Source organism: Mustela erminea, chromosome 1 (genome assembly GCF_009829155.1).
Source record: "Mustela erminea isolate mMusErm1 chromosome 1, mMusErm1.Pri, whole genome shotgun sequence".
NCBI classification, from domain to species: Eukaryota; Metazoa; Chordata; class Mammalia; order Carnivora; family Mustelidae; genus Mustela; species Mustela erminea.
Window position 1 is genome coordinate 99,717,281 of NC_045614.1, and position 18,148 is coordinate 99,735,428.

The 18,148-nt window shown below is 56.7% G+C and overlaps 1 protein-coding gene across 2 annotated transcripts in view; it reads right to left on the reverse strand.

Moving 5' to 3' along the window:
• Positions 1-452: 452 nt before the first annotated feature.
• ADCY5 (adenylate cyclase 5) overlaps positions 453-18,148 on the reverse strand; it is a 146,967-nt gene continuing 129,271 nt past the window's right edge. For both annotated transcript variants that reach the window (XM_032335227.1, XM_032335217.1), the window contains 9 exons: positions 17,466-17,582; positions 16,932-17,096; positions 13,831-14,006; positions 11,879-11,908; positions 10,414-10,546; positions 6,476-6,739; positions 5,227-5,431; positions 4,134-4,258; positions 453-2,132 (listed from right to left, as the gene is read on the reverse strand). In XM_032335227.1, the coding sequence (XP_032191118.1) occupies positions 2,004-2,132; positions 4,134-4,258; positions 5,227-5,431; positions 6,476-6,739; positions 10,414-10,546; positions 11,879-11,908; positions 13,831-14,006; positions 16,932-17,096; positions 17,466-17,582 (1,344 nt within the window). In that variant the 3' untranslated portion in view covers positions 453-2,003. The remainder of the gene's footprint in view (positions 2,133-4,133; positions 4,259-5,226; positions 5,432-6,475; positions 6,740-10,413; positions 10,547-11,878; positions 11,909-13,830; positions 14,007-16,931; positions 17,097-17,465; positions 17,583-18,148) is intronic.

The following is an 18,148-nucleotide window of genomic DNA, read 5'->3' on the forward strand; positions in this document are numbered from 1 at the left end:
AGACCACCACCGTGGAGAAAGCCAGCCCACCCAACAGATGCGGGGGGTTGGGGGGTGGCAATGCAGAACTCAAGGATGGAGCGGCAAAAGCATCGACAAACTTGGGCTGGCAGTTTCGGGTCTGTAAGCTTTGCTTCTCAGAGCAGAGTTCACACTGGGGCGAGGGATGGTGTGCGGAAAGGGGAGGCCAGTGCTAGGGCCCAGCGAGATGTGGTGCGGCTGGGGGTCAAAGTCATGTTTCACAGCTAGCATATAGCTGCACCCCACCTCCTGCAAGCTCGTGTTGGAGGGGAGAAGAATTCTGCCCTGAGAAGCAACAAAAAGATCTGGGCACAGAACCCAAGGGTTCTGTTTGAATAGATCTGTATGATAATAGATCATTTTTCACTTTCATGCCCATATCCATTTTATACCCTGGTAGGGTATAAAAAAATTTTTTTTCTATATATTTAACTGCCCCCCCCAAAAAAAAACATAAACCAGACAAAAAGTTTCTGCTAACTTTGCCCCTTGGACGCTGAAGCTGGGCTCTCCCCTTTTCTCTGTCTGGTCTGCAGATGGAGAGCAAAGCCACCACCCTACCTACACCCGAGGGCTGCATGTAAGTTACCCTCGAGTCTGCGGTGTTCTTTCTGGGAGAGCCCCCTGCACAAGAGCCAACTGAGAAGGTCAGGCAGGTAAGGCTTCCTACGGCCCGCCCACCAGCTGAGCGCCCGTGGCTGTCCCTGAGCTCTCAGAGCTGCCTCTCCCCAGGCAGCAAATGGCTGACAGCTCAGGGAAAGGAGAGGAGACAAGACAGTGGTGTGCCGCGGCTTGGGGCTGTTTCCCTTGGTTCCAGCTGGGCCTGAGATGGGAAAACAGCTTTTTGTCTTGTTACCATTTGCATTTAACTTAAGGGAAGTGCTGTGTTGAATGTGATGTTTGCATGCATCTTCCCACTTCATCTGCGCGCAGGGCACCCCAAAAGCACACACGTTCCCTGTTCTGGGTGGACCTGGAAAACCCCCAAAACTGCTGCATCTGCAGTGAGGGCAGCAGGCATCCTGTACGTGACCAGGTCAACAGCACAAACACACACACCTACACCAGTACACACACGGACGTACGTATGGTACAAATGCTGTGCACAGCTGTTATCTAGTATCATTTACAAAATATAGAATTTGGTATATTTGTTAGATCTCCAAGGATTTCAAGAATACAAAATCAAAAATACAAAAAAGACAAGTTGGGATCCCCACCCTCCCACCCCAGTGGCATCTTTGTTTGCTTGTGGGTCTTATACGCATACAACTAGCGTAGTCTAAAGAAGGGCACAGAAAGTTGTTTTATTTAATAAATATTCTTTTTCTCAGAACCACCCCTCCTTGCCTCAAGTCCTCTCCCCTCCCCCGCACAATTCGCTCTGTTCCCCTTGAAGAGGCCTTGGCTACGTGTGTAGGTGCGGGAGGAGGACCGCGGAGAAGGCCGCAGTCCAGCCACAGCCCACGCTCCTGCCAGAAAACCCCTCCATGGGGCAGCGGCCGTGGCCTCTGTCGGAAGTTGAAAGGCTCACACAGGAAACCGGACCCCTGGGGCCCCTAGGTTCCCTGGGCCAGAGTCGCACCACCGACCCACCTGCCCTCGGCCGAGGCCTCCCCCTCAGCCCTGTTGTCACACGCCGGGCTGCCCCACACCGTAAGAGCTCCAGCAGCTCTGCTCCACCCGTGCAGCAGCGGCACCCATTAGAAAACTCGAGATTCAGATCACGCCTAGTGGAGTCTTCTACGGAGGAAACATCTTTGGTCAGCTTGGTGCTCGCAGGACGCTGGCACCGTGGGGCCTGGGACGGAGGCTGCTGCCTACCCACAAAGGCAGAAGCTGCTTCTGGAGTCAAAGTGGAAAATCTCACCGGCGTGGCCACGTGGGCTAGAGCGCAGGCTTCCACCTGCCCACCGGTGCACAAAGAAGCCATTTCTGTTTCTCTGGAGGCCAGGCTGCCTGGCATCACCAGGTGGCAGCTGCTAACTGAGCGGGGGCCCCCCGTTGAGGAAGTAGGTCATCATCTCGCCTTTGCCCTTGACCTTGACCACACCCCTGCACTCCAGCTGGTAAGTGTTGGCAGCCAGTACCTGGTACATGTCCGTGGTGACCTGAGGAGGCAATGGAGGAGACAGGATAGGCTGTGGTTAAGCTAAGCTGTGAGTCTGTTGTCTGGTGGCTCTGCCTTACTGTCCCCAACACAGAGGGCGGGCAGCACCTCCCAAGCAGGGGCTCCTGAGGACTGACAGCTGCTCATCCTTGGAACTGCCTGTTAGAAACCAGAACAGCAGCACCTACTCCGTTCCAGGCAGTGTGGCCAGGAGCTCACCTGTGCTCTTTCAGTGCTGCTCAGAGCGTGGCCTGTGGTCCCTGAACTGCCTGTCACTGTCCACAGTGAGAAGTGCAGAAGGTGAGCAGAAGTGGGCATGTCCATAGCGTTCTGACCCTGCCGCCTCGAGAGCGAGCTTAAGACCAGTGTGCTCACTCACGTCTCACTCCACCACAGGCAGGTGGAAAGCCACTGCTTATCTCATTTAATCTAAGGAAAACACTTTTTTTTTTTTTTAAAAGATTTTATTTATTTGACAGACAGAGACCACAAGTAGGCAGAGAGGCAGGCAGGGAGAGAGAGAGGAGGAAGCAGAGAGCCTGATGTAGGACTTGATCCCAGGACCCTGAGATCATGACCTGAGCCGAAGGCAAAGGCTTAACCCACCAAGCCACCCAGGCGCCATAAGGAAAGCACTTTTATCTCAGGCTCAGACAACCTAAGTTCCTTCCCTGAGGTTCCACCGCTAACAAATGCAGAGCCTGGATTCAGCTGTATGTCCTACTGCCCATCTGCTTTAGCTTTTGGAACAGAGAGGGGAACTCCCCAGTGGCTTCAGTCATCACTGCACTATTGCTGGGCGAAGGAGAAAGGCTGTGTCTTGCTGGCTGCAAACTTGTGTCTTGCAAGGTGACCTGACAGCTATGTGAGCACACCCTACGACACCCCTGCTGAGGATCCTGGCCCCGCCTGGCTATCACGCCTGGCTGGGCTGCTGGAAGGAGACCTGCTGTGTGATCACATGTATTCCAAGAATGGGAATGCCCTATGCAAAGGTGAGGTGCCAGGCCACTGTGTCATTGCAGAGTCCTTCACTCATCTATGGGTGGGGTCAAAATTTCTATACACGTGTGCCTCTCTCTCCATCTTCCATCTTGTTGTCCTTTCTCCTCTTGGCACAGGGTTGGAGGGGAGAGAGAGCCATTTGGCCCAGTCCCTCCATCACCCCAGTCCCTACACACCAGCCAGGCCCTAAACACCAGCCAGGCCCGGTTGATCTGGCCAGAGCTTTGCTGCCTGAACAAAGGGCTGACCCTTTGTTCAGAGGTCCTACAGGAGAGAGAATTTAAGGGACACTTAAGCAGTGTCAGTGTGAGCAAAGGGCCTTGAAGAGAGCACAGGTCAAATGGGGAAAAGACCAGGGAAGCTAAGTAACCTGCCCACAGGCTTACGGGGCACTGGGGTTGGAGGGTACAGGAAGAGAGCCCAGTCTAGGGCCTCACTGTTGTCGGACTGAAGCAGAGGGAATCAAGGAAGGCCTGAGAAAAACAGCAGCAGCTGAAGAGAGGCAGGCCTGGGCATGACAAGCACCAGCTTGCAAAAGAGAGAGGAGCGCAAGTCTCTGTGTCTCTGGCCAGCCCCCTTAGCTGTTGGGAGCACCATCCCAGGGGGACGAGTGGCCTTGCCTCGTTCTACTGAACCAGGCCCTGAGTGCTGGCAGCTCCATTCGGCAAGACCTTGCTCCCTGCAGTCATCTCTGTGTCCCCTTGTATGCGTGGATTGTGACAGTAGCACTCCTGGCTTGATAGGGGCCGTGGCTCCCGCCTATACCCCCCAATTCCTCCTGTGGCCAGTAGAGGGCTTTGCACAGGCATGAAGATCTGTCCAAGGTCCTGAGGGCTTGAAACACAATTGTGTTTTTCAAGCTCCCAAGACACAGCCCTACCTTCAAGTTTGGCTGCAGAAATTCTGAGTAGGAACTGTAGGCAGCCTGCCCAAAGCCCACGCAGCATCAGAGGCCCCCCACGTGGGTGAGGTGGGTGGCGGATGTTCCAGCACTCACCTGGATGCGGTCAGGCACACCGGTGCTGTCCATGCGGCTGGCCACGTTCACCGTATTGCCCCAGATGTCGTACTGAGGCTTGCGAGCCCCAATCACCCCAGCCACCACAGGGCCGATGTTGAGCCCTGCAGGGGACCGAAGTCAGCATGTTCATCAGGACTCAAGACCAGAGCTCACACTCACTGTCATTCCCCTTAGATACTCAGGGTCCTTTGGGCCTGAGGCCATGCTTGGCCCTGCTTGGCCCTGCGGCTCCCACTCCACTGCTACCACTAAGGGCCTGCTAACCCCAACCACAGAGGTCTGCTCACACAGCACTGCTCCTACATACTGGCCACTCAGCCAGCCAGCAGCTCCTGCAAGCCCATCACCAGGTCACTTCAAGTGCCCAGTGACCTGCATCACCCAGCTGCCCTTCTTTAATCATCCCTCTCAGTGGCACTTAAGTTTTCACGTCAGTTCAGACTCCACGTACCATAACTCCCCCTTTTCTTACTCCTCACCTCCTGTTTCTTTCAGGGGCACTGCAGTTCTTAGAACCTAGCTCCTAACCCACAGTCTCCTCTCTGTCCAAGTGATCCTCCCTAGATAGGCTAGGGCAGGGATGTCGCCATGACCCAGCACCAGGAGGCAAAGCCACTGCCCTCCGCCTGGGCTCGCTGTCTCGCTTCTGGCATGTCTGCTCTAGTCTTTCCACCCTCCCAGTCTTATCCACCCCAACCCTGATCACCCTGCTACTCCACTTTGGCTGTGCTGGTTCCCCTCATGAAGTGTCCTCCCTCCTCTGCAGGCAAGAGCCTTTCCCAACACATCTGGCTCAACTGACATTATCTAGACATTTCCTACCATGTCTCCATGCCCCTGGGCACTCCCTCTTATCACAGAAACGGTCTCTGTGACCAGGGGGTTGCATGAAGCCTCACTGTTGTGTGAGACGCAGGACCGCAAAGACAGCAGAAGCTCCCAAACAGCAATGTCATCCGTCCATAAGATACTGCCCACCACAGCCCTCCTCTTCAGTCCTGCCACACCACATGGAACTTTTCACCCCACCTGCTCTTCCCAGGCCCAAATGGCCAGAAGCCAAGCTCACCAATCTTCATCTGGAAGTTGTTGAAGGAGTGTTCATTGATGTACTTCATTTGGTCCATGAGCTTCATGGCAAAGTCGGCCAGGGCTTTGATGTGGCTCTTGCCCACCTTGTCGTATGTAGAGTCATTGAGGCCTGAGGCGGCCATGTAGGTGCTGCCAATGGTCTTGATCTTTTCCAGCTGCCTGAACCGATCCTCGCTGATGATCTGGATGGAAGGAGGTCAAACCTGGGTCACCACCAAGGCTGGGGCACTGAGGTCTACAGGGAAGGGAACAGCATGGCCTCCCACAACCCCCAAGTTCACACAGGGGGCCGATCTCCACACCAACTCGGTGCAAGACCGACAGAGCAGGCCTCTTCCAGTATTCACCCATGTGAGGTGGCCGGGTGCTACCATCCGCCCTGTACCAGGAGCCCCAAACCAGCTCCCTGTCACTCCAGAGCCTCTTGCCCCGAACAGGGGCTGCTGGCCATCTCCCCCCTTCTCGGGCTCACATCCCCATCCCGCCCAGGGATACATCCTCATCTTTGTCCAGAGAGATCCCCTTCTTCCAACTCCAGGCCCTGCCAGCCAGGAGCCTGCCCAGACCCATCTCACCCACCTTTAGTTTCCCCCTGCCCCAGGACCTTCATAGGCTGCTTCCAGCACAGTCCCGTCCCAGCTCCACTATCCTTCACCCCAGGCACTACATTCCCACTGGGGTTGGCCCCCTCACACTCAACACTCAATGAGCTCCCAGGGTCAAAATGCCCAAAATGCCCTATTGGCACGGTGTACCCAGCTCTTGGCAATGGGGGACTTGGAGAGGACTTGGCGAGGGTGCATGCTTGTGTTTCTGTCCCTACTATTCAGGGCTTTGCATCTTTGTCCTTCCTCCTCCTTTAGCCTGGGAGTCCCTTCTTCCTTGGACTCTCTCAAAAGCTGGGCCCTGGCCTGGGGCCTGCCCAGCCTTAGGTGGCATGAGAGAAGCAGCAGCGAACGGGGAGGACTGGCGAGATAGCCGGGCAGGGTCAGCGAGATAGCCGGGCAGGGTCTCCGTGGGGCACAGCCAGGATACTGAGACTTCCAACCCCAGTAGCCGGGGCTGGAACACCCAATCTGCCACCCACCGCCTGGAAGCCATGCCGCATCAGTGAACCTGTTTCCTCCTCTGTGACAGGCTCGGGGAAGAAATGGAGGCAAGGTGCGTGTCCTCAGGTGCCCCAGTATTCCTCCCACTCCAGGAACCCAAGCTCCCCGCAGTCGTACCTCGTCAAAGTCGGCAATGATCTCATTGAGCAGCCGCAGGCACTCAACGCCCTCATTGTTGGCCTCCAGCTCCACGTAGAACTCAGAGAAGTTGGCGATGGAGGCGAACATGACGGCCACACACTCGCACGACTGGTAGTAGAGCTCGTCGTTGCGCCGCTCGCGGGCCAGGAAGTGGGCGGCCACGTCCTTGGGCAGGATGTTGTGCAGCAGCCGCCTGTTGTAGGCCTGCAGCTCCTCCATCTCCTCCTTCTCCTCGGTGGCCTAGGACCCGGCAGCCGCTCAGAGGGAGGGCCGTGCACCCGACGCCTCCACGGGGTCCTCCCTGCCTTCCCCCCCACCCCACCCCCCTGCCCAGGCTCTCCACAGGGAGCGGCTGGTGCTCTGGCCATCAGGAAGGGGAGAGACGTGTTCGCCCCAGCCTGGGCCCTGCCTGCCCCTCAGAACGTGGCACGAGGCAGGGTGTTGGCCCTGAAGGAGGGATCCCCAGACTGGAAACATCCTGAAGCAGAGGCCAAAAGCATCCTGTCTGGCCAAAGCTAGACCGAGGCAGGGCATTACGGGGCTGATCGCAAACCACGCACACCCCCGAAGGCCCTCCAGCTACCAACCGCTCCTCAACCGTCCATGTTCCTCTTCGGAGCAGGAACTGCGGTTTGATAAGATCACTTTAACAGCCTGGCCCCACGGAGGATGGCCTAAAGCCCTGCCCATTCTCCGGGGCTCCCACAACAGCAGACTTGCCCCGGGGCCACACGGTGGGGGTGCCCCAAAGTGCCCCCCGGGGCGGGATGAGGACATCACCATTGACTTTGATTCCTCCCCAGTTTGGGTCCTGGGTCTGGGAAACTGGGATCTGTGGTCATTCACCCTCCAGGTTAGAGGGAGAGTGCAGAGCCCTCGAGTCAAGAGGCCAACGGTGGCGCACAGGCTGAAACGCAGAGACAGTCATGCAGCAAGGTGTGCAAGGAGCCATATGACACAGGAGGTACGAGTGTAGTCTCCTGCCTTCCTCCGCCTCGATAGCAAACAAAATGGCCCCTTTAACTGGGAGTCACCATGTCGGTAAAATAGGCAGGTAAAGGATAAGTAACAGGGCCACTGAAAAGATCTAGGCAGCCTGCTTGGGCCTTCCCTAACTACATGTGGAGGCCTATTTGGCAGCAACAAGAATCTCCACAAGAGCCAGGACAATTTCCGTGACTCTCCGGGTGGGTGGTGGCTACTTGTGGGGAAACAGGTGGCACACCCAGCCAAAGGCACAGGACCTGCATCCAGCAGCTGTGGCAGAAAGCTTAGGGGCCCTGAGGCTCAGAGGCCTGACGTCGCCCTATGCCTTAGGTGAGAGGACCCATCACACCCAGAGTCCCTGGAAACATGGCCTTGAGAATGGGGGCCATGCCTAAGGAAGTTACTCGACCCTGAGACGCCCGATGGGCCCAGTGGGCATAAGCTCTCTTCTAACCCATGCGACCTTTGCTCCTGTGAGGTGAGATACTTTGACTGCCCCCATCCTCATAAACGGGGCCACCTGCTCCTAGCCCTGAAACCTGTGTGCCAGAGGGAACAGGGCGAAGTGGGGATCGCTGTAATTCTCATGGAGGACGTCCAGCTGCTCCATCTGCCTCTGCAAATGCTCAGCCTGCCTCCAGCCCTACTGCCTGCTGAGAACACAGATCCTTTGATCAGCCCCGCAGGTGGCAGAAACACAACACGCACCCTTCCCTCGTACATCTGCCTGGTGTCAGGCAGGTGGTGGTGGAGGCTGGGCTTGGGACACTGGGAGCATGGCGACTGCTGGGAACAGAGGCCAAGTCCCGACCAGGGACTCCTGCCACATCCGGACAACTTTGCCCTGAGACAGCTCCCAACATAGCCAGCTGCTTCTAGGATTGGGCTCTGGCTGGGAAGGAAGACTCAGGGCCCCACAGACCCCCACCCCTTGCTGAGGCTAATAAGGTCAGTGCTGTGGGAGAAGGACAAGACTGGGCTCTCCCAAGAACTGAGACCCAGTGGTCCGCCCAGGAGCAGGCTTGATGCCTCCCGCAGATCTTTCAGGGAAGCTAAGGACCGCAGGCTTCCCCATCTTCCTGTCAGCGCCACACCCACCCACCAGGGCCAAAGATGCAATAGCAAAACTGGCTTCTGGATTAGACTAGGGATGGGGCAATGGATTATCACTCACCCATCCCAAGAGCCTGTGTTCAAGTTTTTGCTTATTGGCATGTTGTTCCCCCTCCCAAAAGTCCTGGAGGGGGACAGGAGATGGAGGGATGTGTAAGCATCCTGAGCCTGTTGCAGGGGTTCAGTGGAGAAAGGACAACACCCCTGGCAGGTGGAGACACGCTCACTCCCCCCCCCCCCATACATCCGTGCACAGGCCTTAATTGTTCTCAAAGTGGGAGAGGAGCTGCTGTTGCCTGAGCTCTGGGGTGGGTTTGTAAGGAAGCCTCAGGCTGCTCTGCTCAGCCCTGGCAGGCAGCTCCACCTTGACCCTGTGCACTCAGGAGCCGGACAGACATGGGGTGAGGCTGACAGGGCAGCAGGGCACAGGCGGGCTGAATGGCAGGATCACCCTTCCCTTGCTTCCACCCCTTTCTCGAGGTCTCTACAGCACAACTGAGCTGCACAATAGCAACCATCTTGGGGGCAGGGGGCTTCCTTGGGGCTCATGCAGGAGGTTGGGTGTGTGTGTGCGGAGACATGGATGGACATCAGCCCTAGGTACCCTGGAGTTTCGTCAGCCCCTAGGAGAGAGCTGAAACCTCCGGGGAGATTCCCCGAAGGAGAGGGCTGGGAGCCAAAAGAAGGCAGGGAGGCAGCAATGTGACCCAAGAAGGCAGAGCCTCACCCTGGAGGTGTCCCAGGTCCCTCCCAACCCAGGGCTGCCCAGGGGCGTGCCACATGCAAAACAGGTTCCCTCCAACCTCAGGACATCTGCTCAGCAGGGACCTCAGCCAACCTCGTGCAACACATCCAACGGCAGGGGCAACTGGATTCCCCATCTTTAACAAAAACCCGGGACCTCCTGCTGCAGCCTGAAGACTTGAGTCTCAGCATTAGTAAGAAGCTGAGGATGAGGAAGCCTAAGTGGTTTGCAGGTGAGCCGGAGAAGGGGTCTGGAAATGGAGGCCAGGCCAGGGGAGGCAGAGACTGGGCTGGGATAACAGGTCTGAGGCTGCCCACGGGGAAGATGGCTTTCTCACCACGAATGCCCTTGGGTGCCCTCCCTGGAACTTCTGAGGCCACCTAGCAGGTGATGACAGCAACTGGGTCTCCTGCGAGCACCTGGAGCCTTATCCTGCATGTGGCCCAGTGGTATCCCCTCCTGCACATGGACACCATCAGGGCGCAGGCACAAAGCCTGGAGGGTAGAATGCAGGACACCTAGCACCCCACTGCCTCTCTCCCTGCCTGGGCCACCTCTCTCCAGGGCGAGGGCACAGCCACCTGCCTAAGCTTTCTATCGATGGTCTTTGATGCCCCTTCCATCCATTCTCCCCTGGAAGGGCCTTCAAGCCAGTTCTGGTCACTTCAAGCCCTGCTCAGCAGCCTCCCCATACTCACCTCCTGCTACTCCTTCCTACCCCCTCCTGAGACCTTGCCACCCACACAGCAGACTGGAGCTGGCCATGCCCTGTCCTTGCCCCTGGATGCACAGAGTAGGGCCTGCTTAGGATTTGTGACCCATCAAATTCCCAGCATTATCAAAGGGGGGGTGTGTTTGGAATAAGCTCTGGGGTTCTGCCCCTGGGCTCCTGAAAGAAGGGAACAGAGCTGCCGGGACCTGGGGCACTAGTTGGGGGGGTGGTGAGGCCTCAGCAGGACACCCCAGCAGTGCAGAGCTAAGGCCCAGCCAGCCCAAGTGATGAGCCCGTTCACTCACAAAGTGCTGCGAGGTGTGGATGCTTCCCCAGCCCAGCCCCAGGGTCACCCACCTGCAGTTTCCAGAGGAAGTCCAGGCGGGCGGTGGACTCCACTTGCTGGGCATGCAGGTACAGGGCCAGCACGAACACCGAGATGATAATGGGCGTCACCACCTTCAGCGCCACCTTGGTCGCATGCTCGGGGCTGCAGGCCGAGGGAGATGCCCCAGCGCTTCATGGTGGGCTCCAAGGCCCCTGCCTTTCTCTTCCTCCCACTATGCCCCCTTCTCCTCACCCTCCTGCTCAAGTTTTTCCTGATGTAGGGCCTCTTCCAGGACGCCTTCTTGGCTGGCAGCCCCATCTCAGCCCCTGCTCCCACCAGCAGCTCAGCAGTCGTGACTCCTTTCCTGATGCCCCCCTCTCCCCCAGGCTGGGAAACTTCTCTGGTCACATGAGAGGGTCAGTGAGGCCCTGGTAAAAGGCAGTATGTACATCCCTGGTCTCACCCAGTGGACAAGATAGGGCCCGTGGGCACAGTAACAAGGGAGCCAGGCAGGCCATACTGACCAGCTCTGGGCAAGTCTCTTAACCTCTCTGAACTTTAGTTTCCTAATCTGTAAAATGGGATAACGACACCCACATCTAAGAATTAAAGATACTCCATAACAAATTCCTTGTGTAGCACCTGACAAACAGTAGGAACTCCAAAACTGGTAGCTAATAAAGGCTAATTACATTCCTGTTAATATTATTAGTAAGTACTCTTAATAAAAGCAGCTATCCCAGGGCACCAGGTTGGCTCAGTCAAATGGCTGACTCTTGATTTCAGCTTAGGTCTTGGTCTCAGGGTGGTGAGACTGAGCCCGGCGTCAGGCTCCATGCTGGGTGTGGAGTCTCTGCTTAAGACTCTCTCTCTCCCTCTCCCCCTGCCCCTCCCCTCCCACAGGCATGTGCACAAGCTCTCTCTCAAAAACACCCCAAACAAACAAAAACCCCCCCACAAAACCAAGCAGCTCTCCCAAACCCTGCTCCCTGTCCCAGCAAAGAGCCCAAACCTTGAATGCCACAGACTCCCTACCCAGCAGCCGCCCCAGGGCAGGGCTTACCCTACAAACCCCACAGGCCTTGCCTTGGCTCCTGTCTTCCAGAGCGGGAGCGGGGGCAGGGGCCGGGGGGTGAGGTCACCAGCTCCCATTCTCTTGTGCCTGGGATCTCACACATGCTCCTGGGGAAGAGCTTGATGGAATGTGGGATGGTCTGTGGGTCCAGATGACCCAGCTACTGAGTCTGCAGACCACCTTGGGGTGGTAGGAATCATCCAAGAAGGGCATCTACCCAGGAGGCCCCCTTGGTACCCTGTGAGGAAAGGGTTTCCTGGCCCCCTCCAGCCTCCTCCACTGCCCACCTTGCCGCCAAGGTCCCATCCCCGCGGGGCACCACTGCCTTCTCTCCTGGGCCCTGGGCAGTTGGACTCTAGCTGCTCGGCACCAAGGGCAGGGAGGGGCTGTATGGAACTTGGAGGAGCGGATCCACTCACCACTGGGAGGTCCCGTTGTTGTTGAAGTCTCTGTGAACAGGAAGTGGGGAGGGCCGTTTGGGGCTGCTCTTCTGCATCGGCAGTCTCCACGCCCACTGTGCTCCCCTACCCTGCTCGACCCCCTCACACTGCCATGCCCCTGCTCCTAGCTCTGCTACCCCATGCCCACTGCTACTACTATTGCTCCTTCTTCCCCCCTCACTCCCCCAGCGCTTCTCTGGATCCAAGGATACTTTCAGGATGGGAGTCTTGCCGAAAGCCCAGCCCCAGCCAGTATCTGGTCACCATGACCACAAATCTCCAGCCCTTACTTGGGGCCCCCAAGCACATCGACCTGGGTAGAAGCCAGCCCACCTCCCACCCCAGCACTTTGCCGCATCCAGAGGAAGAGAAACATGTCCCTGTGCTGTTCGGTGTGGCTACCACAGCCACATGTGGCTCTTGAGCCTTCCCACGTGGCTAAAGTTACAAAGTTCTGGAAGTGTAAAAGAGCTACTAGGTTTTGAAGAATTAGTGAGGGAAAAAATCTAGTAAGTTCCATTCATAATTTTATATTGACTACGTATTAAAATAATATTTTGAATATATTGGTTAAATACAAAGATTAACATTGCATGTTTTGCTTTTTTAATAGCGCTACTAGAAAACTTTAAATGATGTATGTGGCTTGCATGATTAATCTATTGGACAGAGCTGCCCTAGCGCCAAGCCAGTGTCTCCCAAACCAGAAAGGCCCTCTCTGTTCTCTGCTGCTGCTCCAGCAGGAGGAGAGGAGAGGCTGGGGTGGGGGAAGGAGCACATAAGAAAGAGGAGGCCAAACTTCCAGCTCCTACCCTGATTGGAGAGTAGAAAAGCCTGGACCTCCTCCCTCCCCTGGTCCTCACAGGACCGCACACTGCCCCGTTCCTGGAGCTACTGTGTCTCCTGGCTGGCTGCCCACAGCTCCACACAGCCACTGAGAAGGGCGTCCTTGGATCTTAGACCCTTCATTATGCCTTCCTCTGCTCAGGTGACACTCTCTTCACTAGAAAGTGACCTTTCTGACACTGGAGTTATGGCCTGTTTTATCCATGACTGTTCTGCCAGGCTCAGTGCCTGGAATATGGGAGGCCCTCAATAAATACCTTTGGATGAATGGATAGAAGGATGAATGGATCCCTTTCTATAACTTGGAGAAAACAGTTTGCTGCATTTTCTCAGGGGACACAAAATTTTTTGCACTTCCTAGTGTGTGTGTGTGTGTGTGTACTGGGGTGATGGGAACAGAAGCGTATTGACATCAGGCACTTAATGAACGTTTTACTACTAGGGATATGATTCCCATTTTACTGGGAGCTAGACAGCCTGGGTTACAACTCTCAAGGCTGCTACCTAGATGTGAGACCTAATGACTCACCGTCATAACTAGGAGCCTTTGAGCAGTGCACAAATTACCCAACCCGTCCATGGAAGCCCTGTCTACTTGGCTGGGTTGCTATGAAGATGAAAAGGGATAATGCATGTCCCAGTGCCTAGCTCGAGGCAGGACACAGAGCCCAAGAACAACAAAGGCTGTTTTTCTGCTCCCACAGACCTTGCTATTCAGCTCTGTTGAATCTTGACCCCTCCCTGGGCCTGAGGTGCCACAGGCAGATGGGGTTAAGTGAAAACAGCTCATCAGAGGCTGCCCTGAACAAATGAGGAACAATTCACTGAGTCTGGAGGGCAGGACTGAGTAGCAAACTGGAAGCAGAAGGACAGCAGGACCCAGTCATCCTGAGGCCACCCCCCATACCTGGGAAGGGAAGGAGGGAAACAAGACACTGAGGTGCTTTGCCCAGGCGGTCAGCTGGGGAGGAACAGAACACTGCCCTTGCAAGGTCCCTGCACCACAAGCTCCCAGCCACCCACTCTTCCGGCCTCTCCACAATGCTCCAGACCCAGCCAGGCATGAGGAGAGGGGTGCCACCTACATGGCATTGGCGGTGACCAGCAGGTCAGCATTGTCAAAGAGTGTGACACGGGGCACCTCAACGATGAGCACGTATGTGAGCTCAATGGCCAGCATGAGCACCAGCTTCCCGATGCAGCTGATCTGCAGGAACACGGAGCAGGCCAGCAGGCTGAGCAGCACGCTGTAGGTGAAGTACTGCGGAGAGAGGGCAGCTAGCTTCAGCACCCTGGCCCCACCTCCCCCGGCCCACCCACCCTCCAACATCTCCCCCAGTCTGAGCTGGCCACAGGCCACGCCTGTTCTGAGGGTATTTCTGCTGCTGCAAATTTGGGAGGCAGAGAAAGGGCCCAGGTTAGGAACCAGGAGCTGGGGCTCCAGCCTAGCCTGTGTGGCTAGGGTTAGGCAGTAGAGCCCCGAGGTTAGAGCAAGGCTCCAGGCTCCCACAGACCTGAGTCTTACCCCTGATTTATTATGGACTGTCTGTGTGACTTGGGCCATTTATTATTCAACCTTTCAAAGCCTCAGTTTCCCCATCTGCAAAAGCTCATGTGTTATGGGCTCACTGAGATGGTTCCATGAGTTGGAACCACCTGGTGGCTTATGCCTGGTGCCCTCAGTAACTATAGGGAGCCCAGGCGCCCCAGCTCCTGATTTGCAACTTTAAACCCAAAATTCTGAAAACGGAAAGTGTTTCTAGGACTGATAGGGCGGCAACACTAAGCTGGCCTTATCTGGTGGGAAAACCACTCCAGCGGGTGTGCTGCTAATTAACATCTTTATCCTGCCTCCTCCGACGAGGCACACATCTTGCTGCATAAGTACTACTGTATGTCATTGGCAGGGGCTGCCCAGACTACACCAGGGGTGTGACATACCCTTTTGAACTCCGAAAAATTCTGAAATTCAAAACGTATTTCATCTGAAAGCCTTCAGATGAGGGACTGTGGCCCTATACGATTTACTTTAGGGAGGTGCTCTGCGCTTCAGTTTCTTTCTCAGATAGCAGAGGAGCTGAACCACGGATTCAGTGGTTCCCTCCTGCTGTCATCCCCTGAGGCTAATCCTAGACATGTCGGCATCATTATTATTAGCAAGGGAGAGAGGCAGATGGAGAGGGAGAAGCAGGCTCCCCACTGAGCAGGGAACCCGACACGGGGCACGATCCCAGGACTCCGGGATCATGACCTGACCAAAGGCAGATGCTTAACTGAGTGGGTCACCCAGGCATCCCTTGTTATTTCTTTTAAATTTAGCATCATTACTTCTGAGTCAGACTCTGGGTGTCACTGTTTGCATCCTCTGCCCATCATGGGCTGGAGGCCAAATGGCAGTGGAGGGCACTCCCAGGTCAGACCTTTGCCTCCCCAGGCCTTCTGGAACCCAGAGAGGGGCTGTGGAGGGCCCCTGGTGACTGGCAACGTGAGGGAGCAGCCTCAAGCCACTACCTGGAACAGGGGCAGAGGAAGGAGCAGGGAGGCTCGATCAGATAATGCAGCCCCAAGGCTCATAATCCGGTCCTTGGGAGCAGGGGAGGGATCGTCCAGGGCCGGCCTGGATTCCCATGCAGACGCTGAGCCAGACAACCAGGAGGCCAAGGCTTAAAGTAGGTGTCCTGAAGGGCCTCAGAGTCTGAGGAGCTGCTGAGTCGGAACACTGTGGGGTCTGGGGAGCCCGAGAGCTCTGTAGTCAGCAAGGCCTGGGATCAGTGTGAGTGAAACTGGTGGGACTGGTGAGGCCTGGAGGCAGGGACCAAGCATCTCCCACAAAGAAGGAGCTAGAAAAACCTGCCACCACCCCCTTCCCCCATTCCTCAGCTTCTTCCATGAAGCAACCACCAAGGGGCAAGTACAAGATCAAACACAGCCTCTGCTCCTCCGCAGACAGCCCTCAAGCAGCGGCTCCTATGGGCTCAGGCAGCTGCGGGGGCGGGGTTGGGGGGGGGGTGGCAGACAGAGGCAGGAGTGGAGCCTGGGCTCCATGGGAGGAGGAGGAGGACTTGGCCTAGACCCCAGGGCAGGAGGGAGAGGAGAGCCCATCTAGGTGAACACTGGAAGAGTCCTGCCCCTCTGAATTCCCCTTGACCCCTTTCTGGGGCAGGGGGTGGGGGATGGGATAAGCCAGCACCATGACAGCCCAGGGGGCCCTCACTGCAGTTCTGGACATTTCTGTCAGTCCTGGGCCCTTCTGGAATAGGATGGAAGGTTGGACCTTGCCCAGGAAAGGGCAATAACTCACAGGTTGTGTGGGAGCCGCACGCAGCTGGGGTGTGGGCATGGCCCCGTGCATGGAGTGGACAACCTGGGCAGGAAGCCTGGCCCGGCTGCTCACTCAAAACCACTCCCCAAGAGAAGGGTGAACAAAGTACCTCGCATACCACAGGCACTTAATGCATGCTGCCCTCTAAAGACTCTCAGCACTGGTTTTTAAAGCCAGTAACCTAGGGGTATGATTTCCTTGGGGGCGATGAAATTGTTCTAATTAGCCGATGCTGTTGAGGACTGCACACGTGTGAATACACTAACTACTGAACCGCAGACTCAGACTGGGTGACCTTGGCAGAAGAAGGGGTTCCTTGGCTTCCCTCCTGGCTCTGGCCCACAGCAGAGGAGCTCAGGCCGTTTCTTCTGAGGCAGGCCTGCTGCCACAGCCGAGGGTCCAGAAACAGCTCTGCCCTCAGGTTGAGACCAAGAATTCTACAGCCAGATGATCTGGGTGAAAGCTCTGGCTCTATGTATCACTGATCAGCTGTGTGACCCTGGGCAACTTACTTACCCTCTCTGGGCCTCAGTTTCATCTGTATAAGAAAGATATTCATCATGTCTGTGTCATGGGGTTGCTGTGAGGACTGAATGAGTGACACCGTGTCGGGGACTTGGCACAGTGCCTGGCACACTATGGAAACGACAGCCCTCCTGTTCTAGTACTGGGTTGAGAAGATGGGCCTTGCTCCCTGGGGTCCAACACAGGTAGCGAGAGCCTAGGGAAGGGAGGTCTCTGGGAGGGCTTCGAGCTTGAGAGCCCTGCCTCCCTTGGAGCAGCAGAAGGCGGGGAGGGATGGGGTGGGAGGGTGTCTGACTGCCCCAAGAACCCCCCACCCCCCCACTCTCCCACCCCACGTACCTCAGGGAAGTTGCAGCTGGGCCACGGGCTGCGGCAGAAGCCCTGCTCGGCCCCCAGGCTGTAGTTGGAGGCTGACGCCACCACATGGCACGCGTTGACCTGGCCGGTGCTGATGTTGTGCTCGTCTGCCAGGCAGCCCAGCAGGTTCTCTGAGTTACACGTGAACTGGGGGCAGGGGAGGGGCGGGTGAGCCGCGGGAGTCCATGACATAGTAAGACTCACCTCCTACAGGGCGGCCCGTCCCCCCACGGACTCAGGGGCAGCCTGCCGCAGACCAGGGATGGGAGAGGAGCCTGGAAGAGGCCAAGGAGCGGACAAGGTCTGCCCATCTGCCGGACTGGGGCTCGTCAACTTCCCTGGGGAACGCCTCTGGGTCCTTCTGGTTCTGCCAGCCTCGCAGGCAAGGGACCAAGAGCCTGTGTGAGAGGCTCCAGAGTCAGATCTGATTCTGGACCTGCGTGAAGCCCTAGTAAGAAATCTGGGGGCGGGAGAACAACAGAGTGGGGGAAGGTTCTGGGAGGTGGAGCCGCCTACCATGTTGACGAAAGCCGACAGGAACACGAGGGTGATGGTGAACACGCCGACCAGAGTGCTGTTCATCTTGGACCTCACGATCTTCCTGGAGAGGGTCTGCAGTGGGGTTGGGAAGAGCTGCCCCGGGGAGGAGAGCGAGAGAACAGAAGTCAGCGGGAGGCAGCAAACTGCCACAGGGGAGTCGGTGAAACCCACCGTCCTCCCCAACCCCACCCTCACCCCAGGGGGCTTCCTGATGGAAGGAAGGATGCCATCTTAACCCCAACAGCGTGCAGGAAAAAACACGGGAATGCGGCATGTGAGCTGAGCTGGTCAGGATTACAGTCAGGGAGAGGCGGGAGGTGGCAGCTGTGGGGCCTTGAAGGGGCCCAGAACTTTCCCAGGGAGGGTCAGAAGGCTTGGTGGCAGGAGGAAGCATGGGTCTGAGGATTTGGAGAGGACCTGGGGTCTGGAGGGAGGGACGGGCTTGTGAGATGGGGGCAAAGTACGGTGTGAGCAGGAGGGCGAGGCCCTGGACAAGAGAGTTTAGTGAACCTTTTTTCCAGGACTCTCACTGATCTCTTGTTCCTCACCTAACCCTTCCTACATTTCCTTCAACTAGACAAACTGCATGTCCACTCAAAGACCCTCTGCGGCTCTGGTAATAAAATGACCCACTCCGCCAGATCTGACATTGGTGGCTT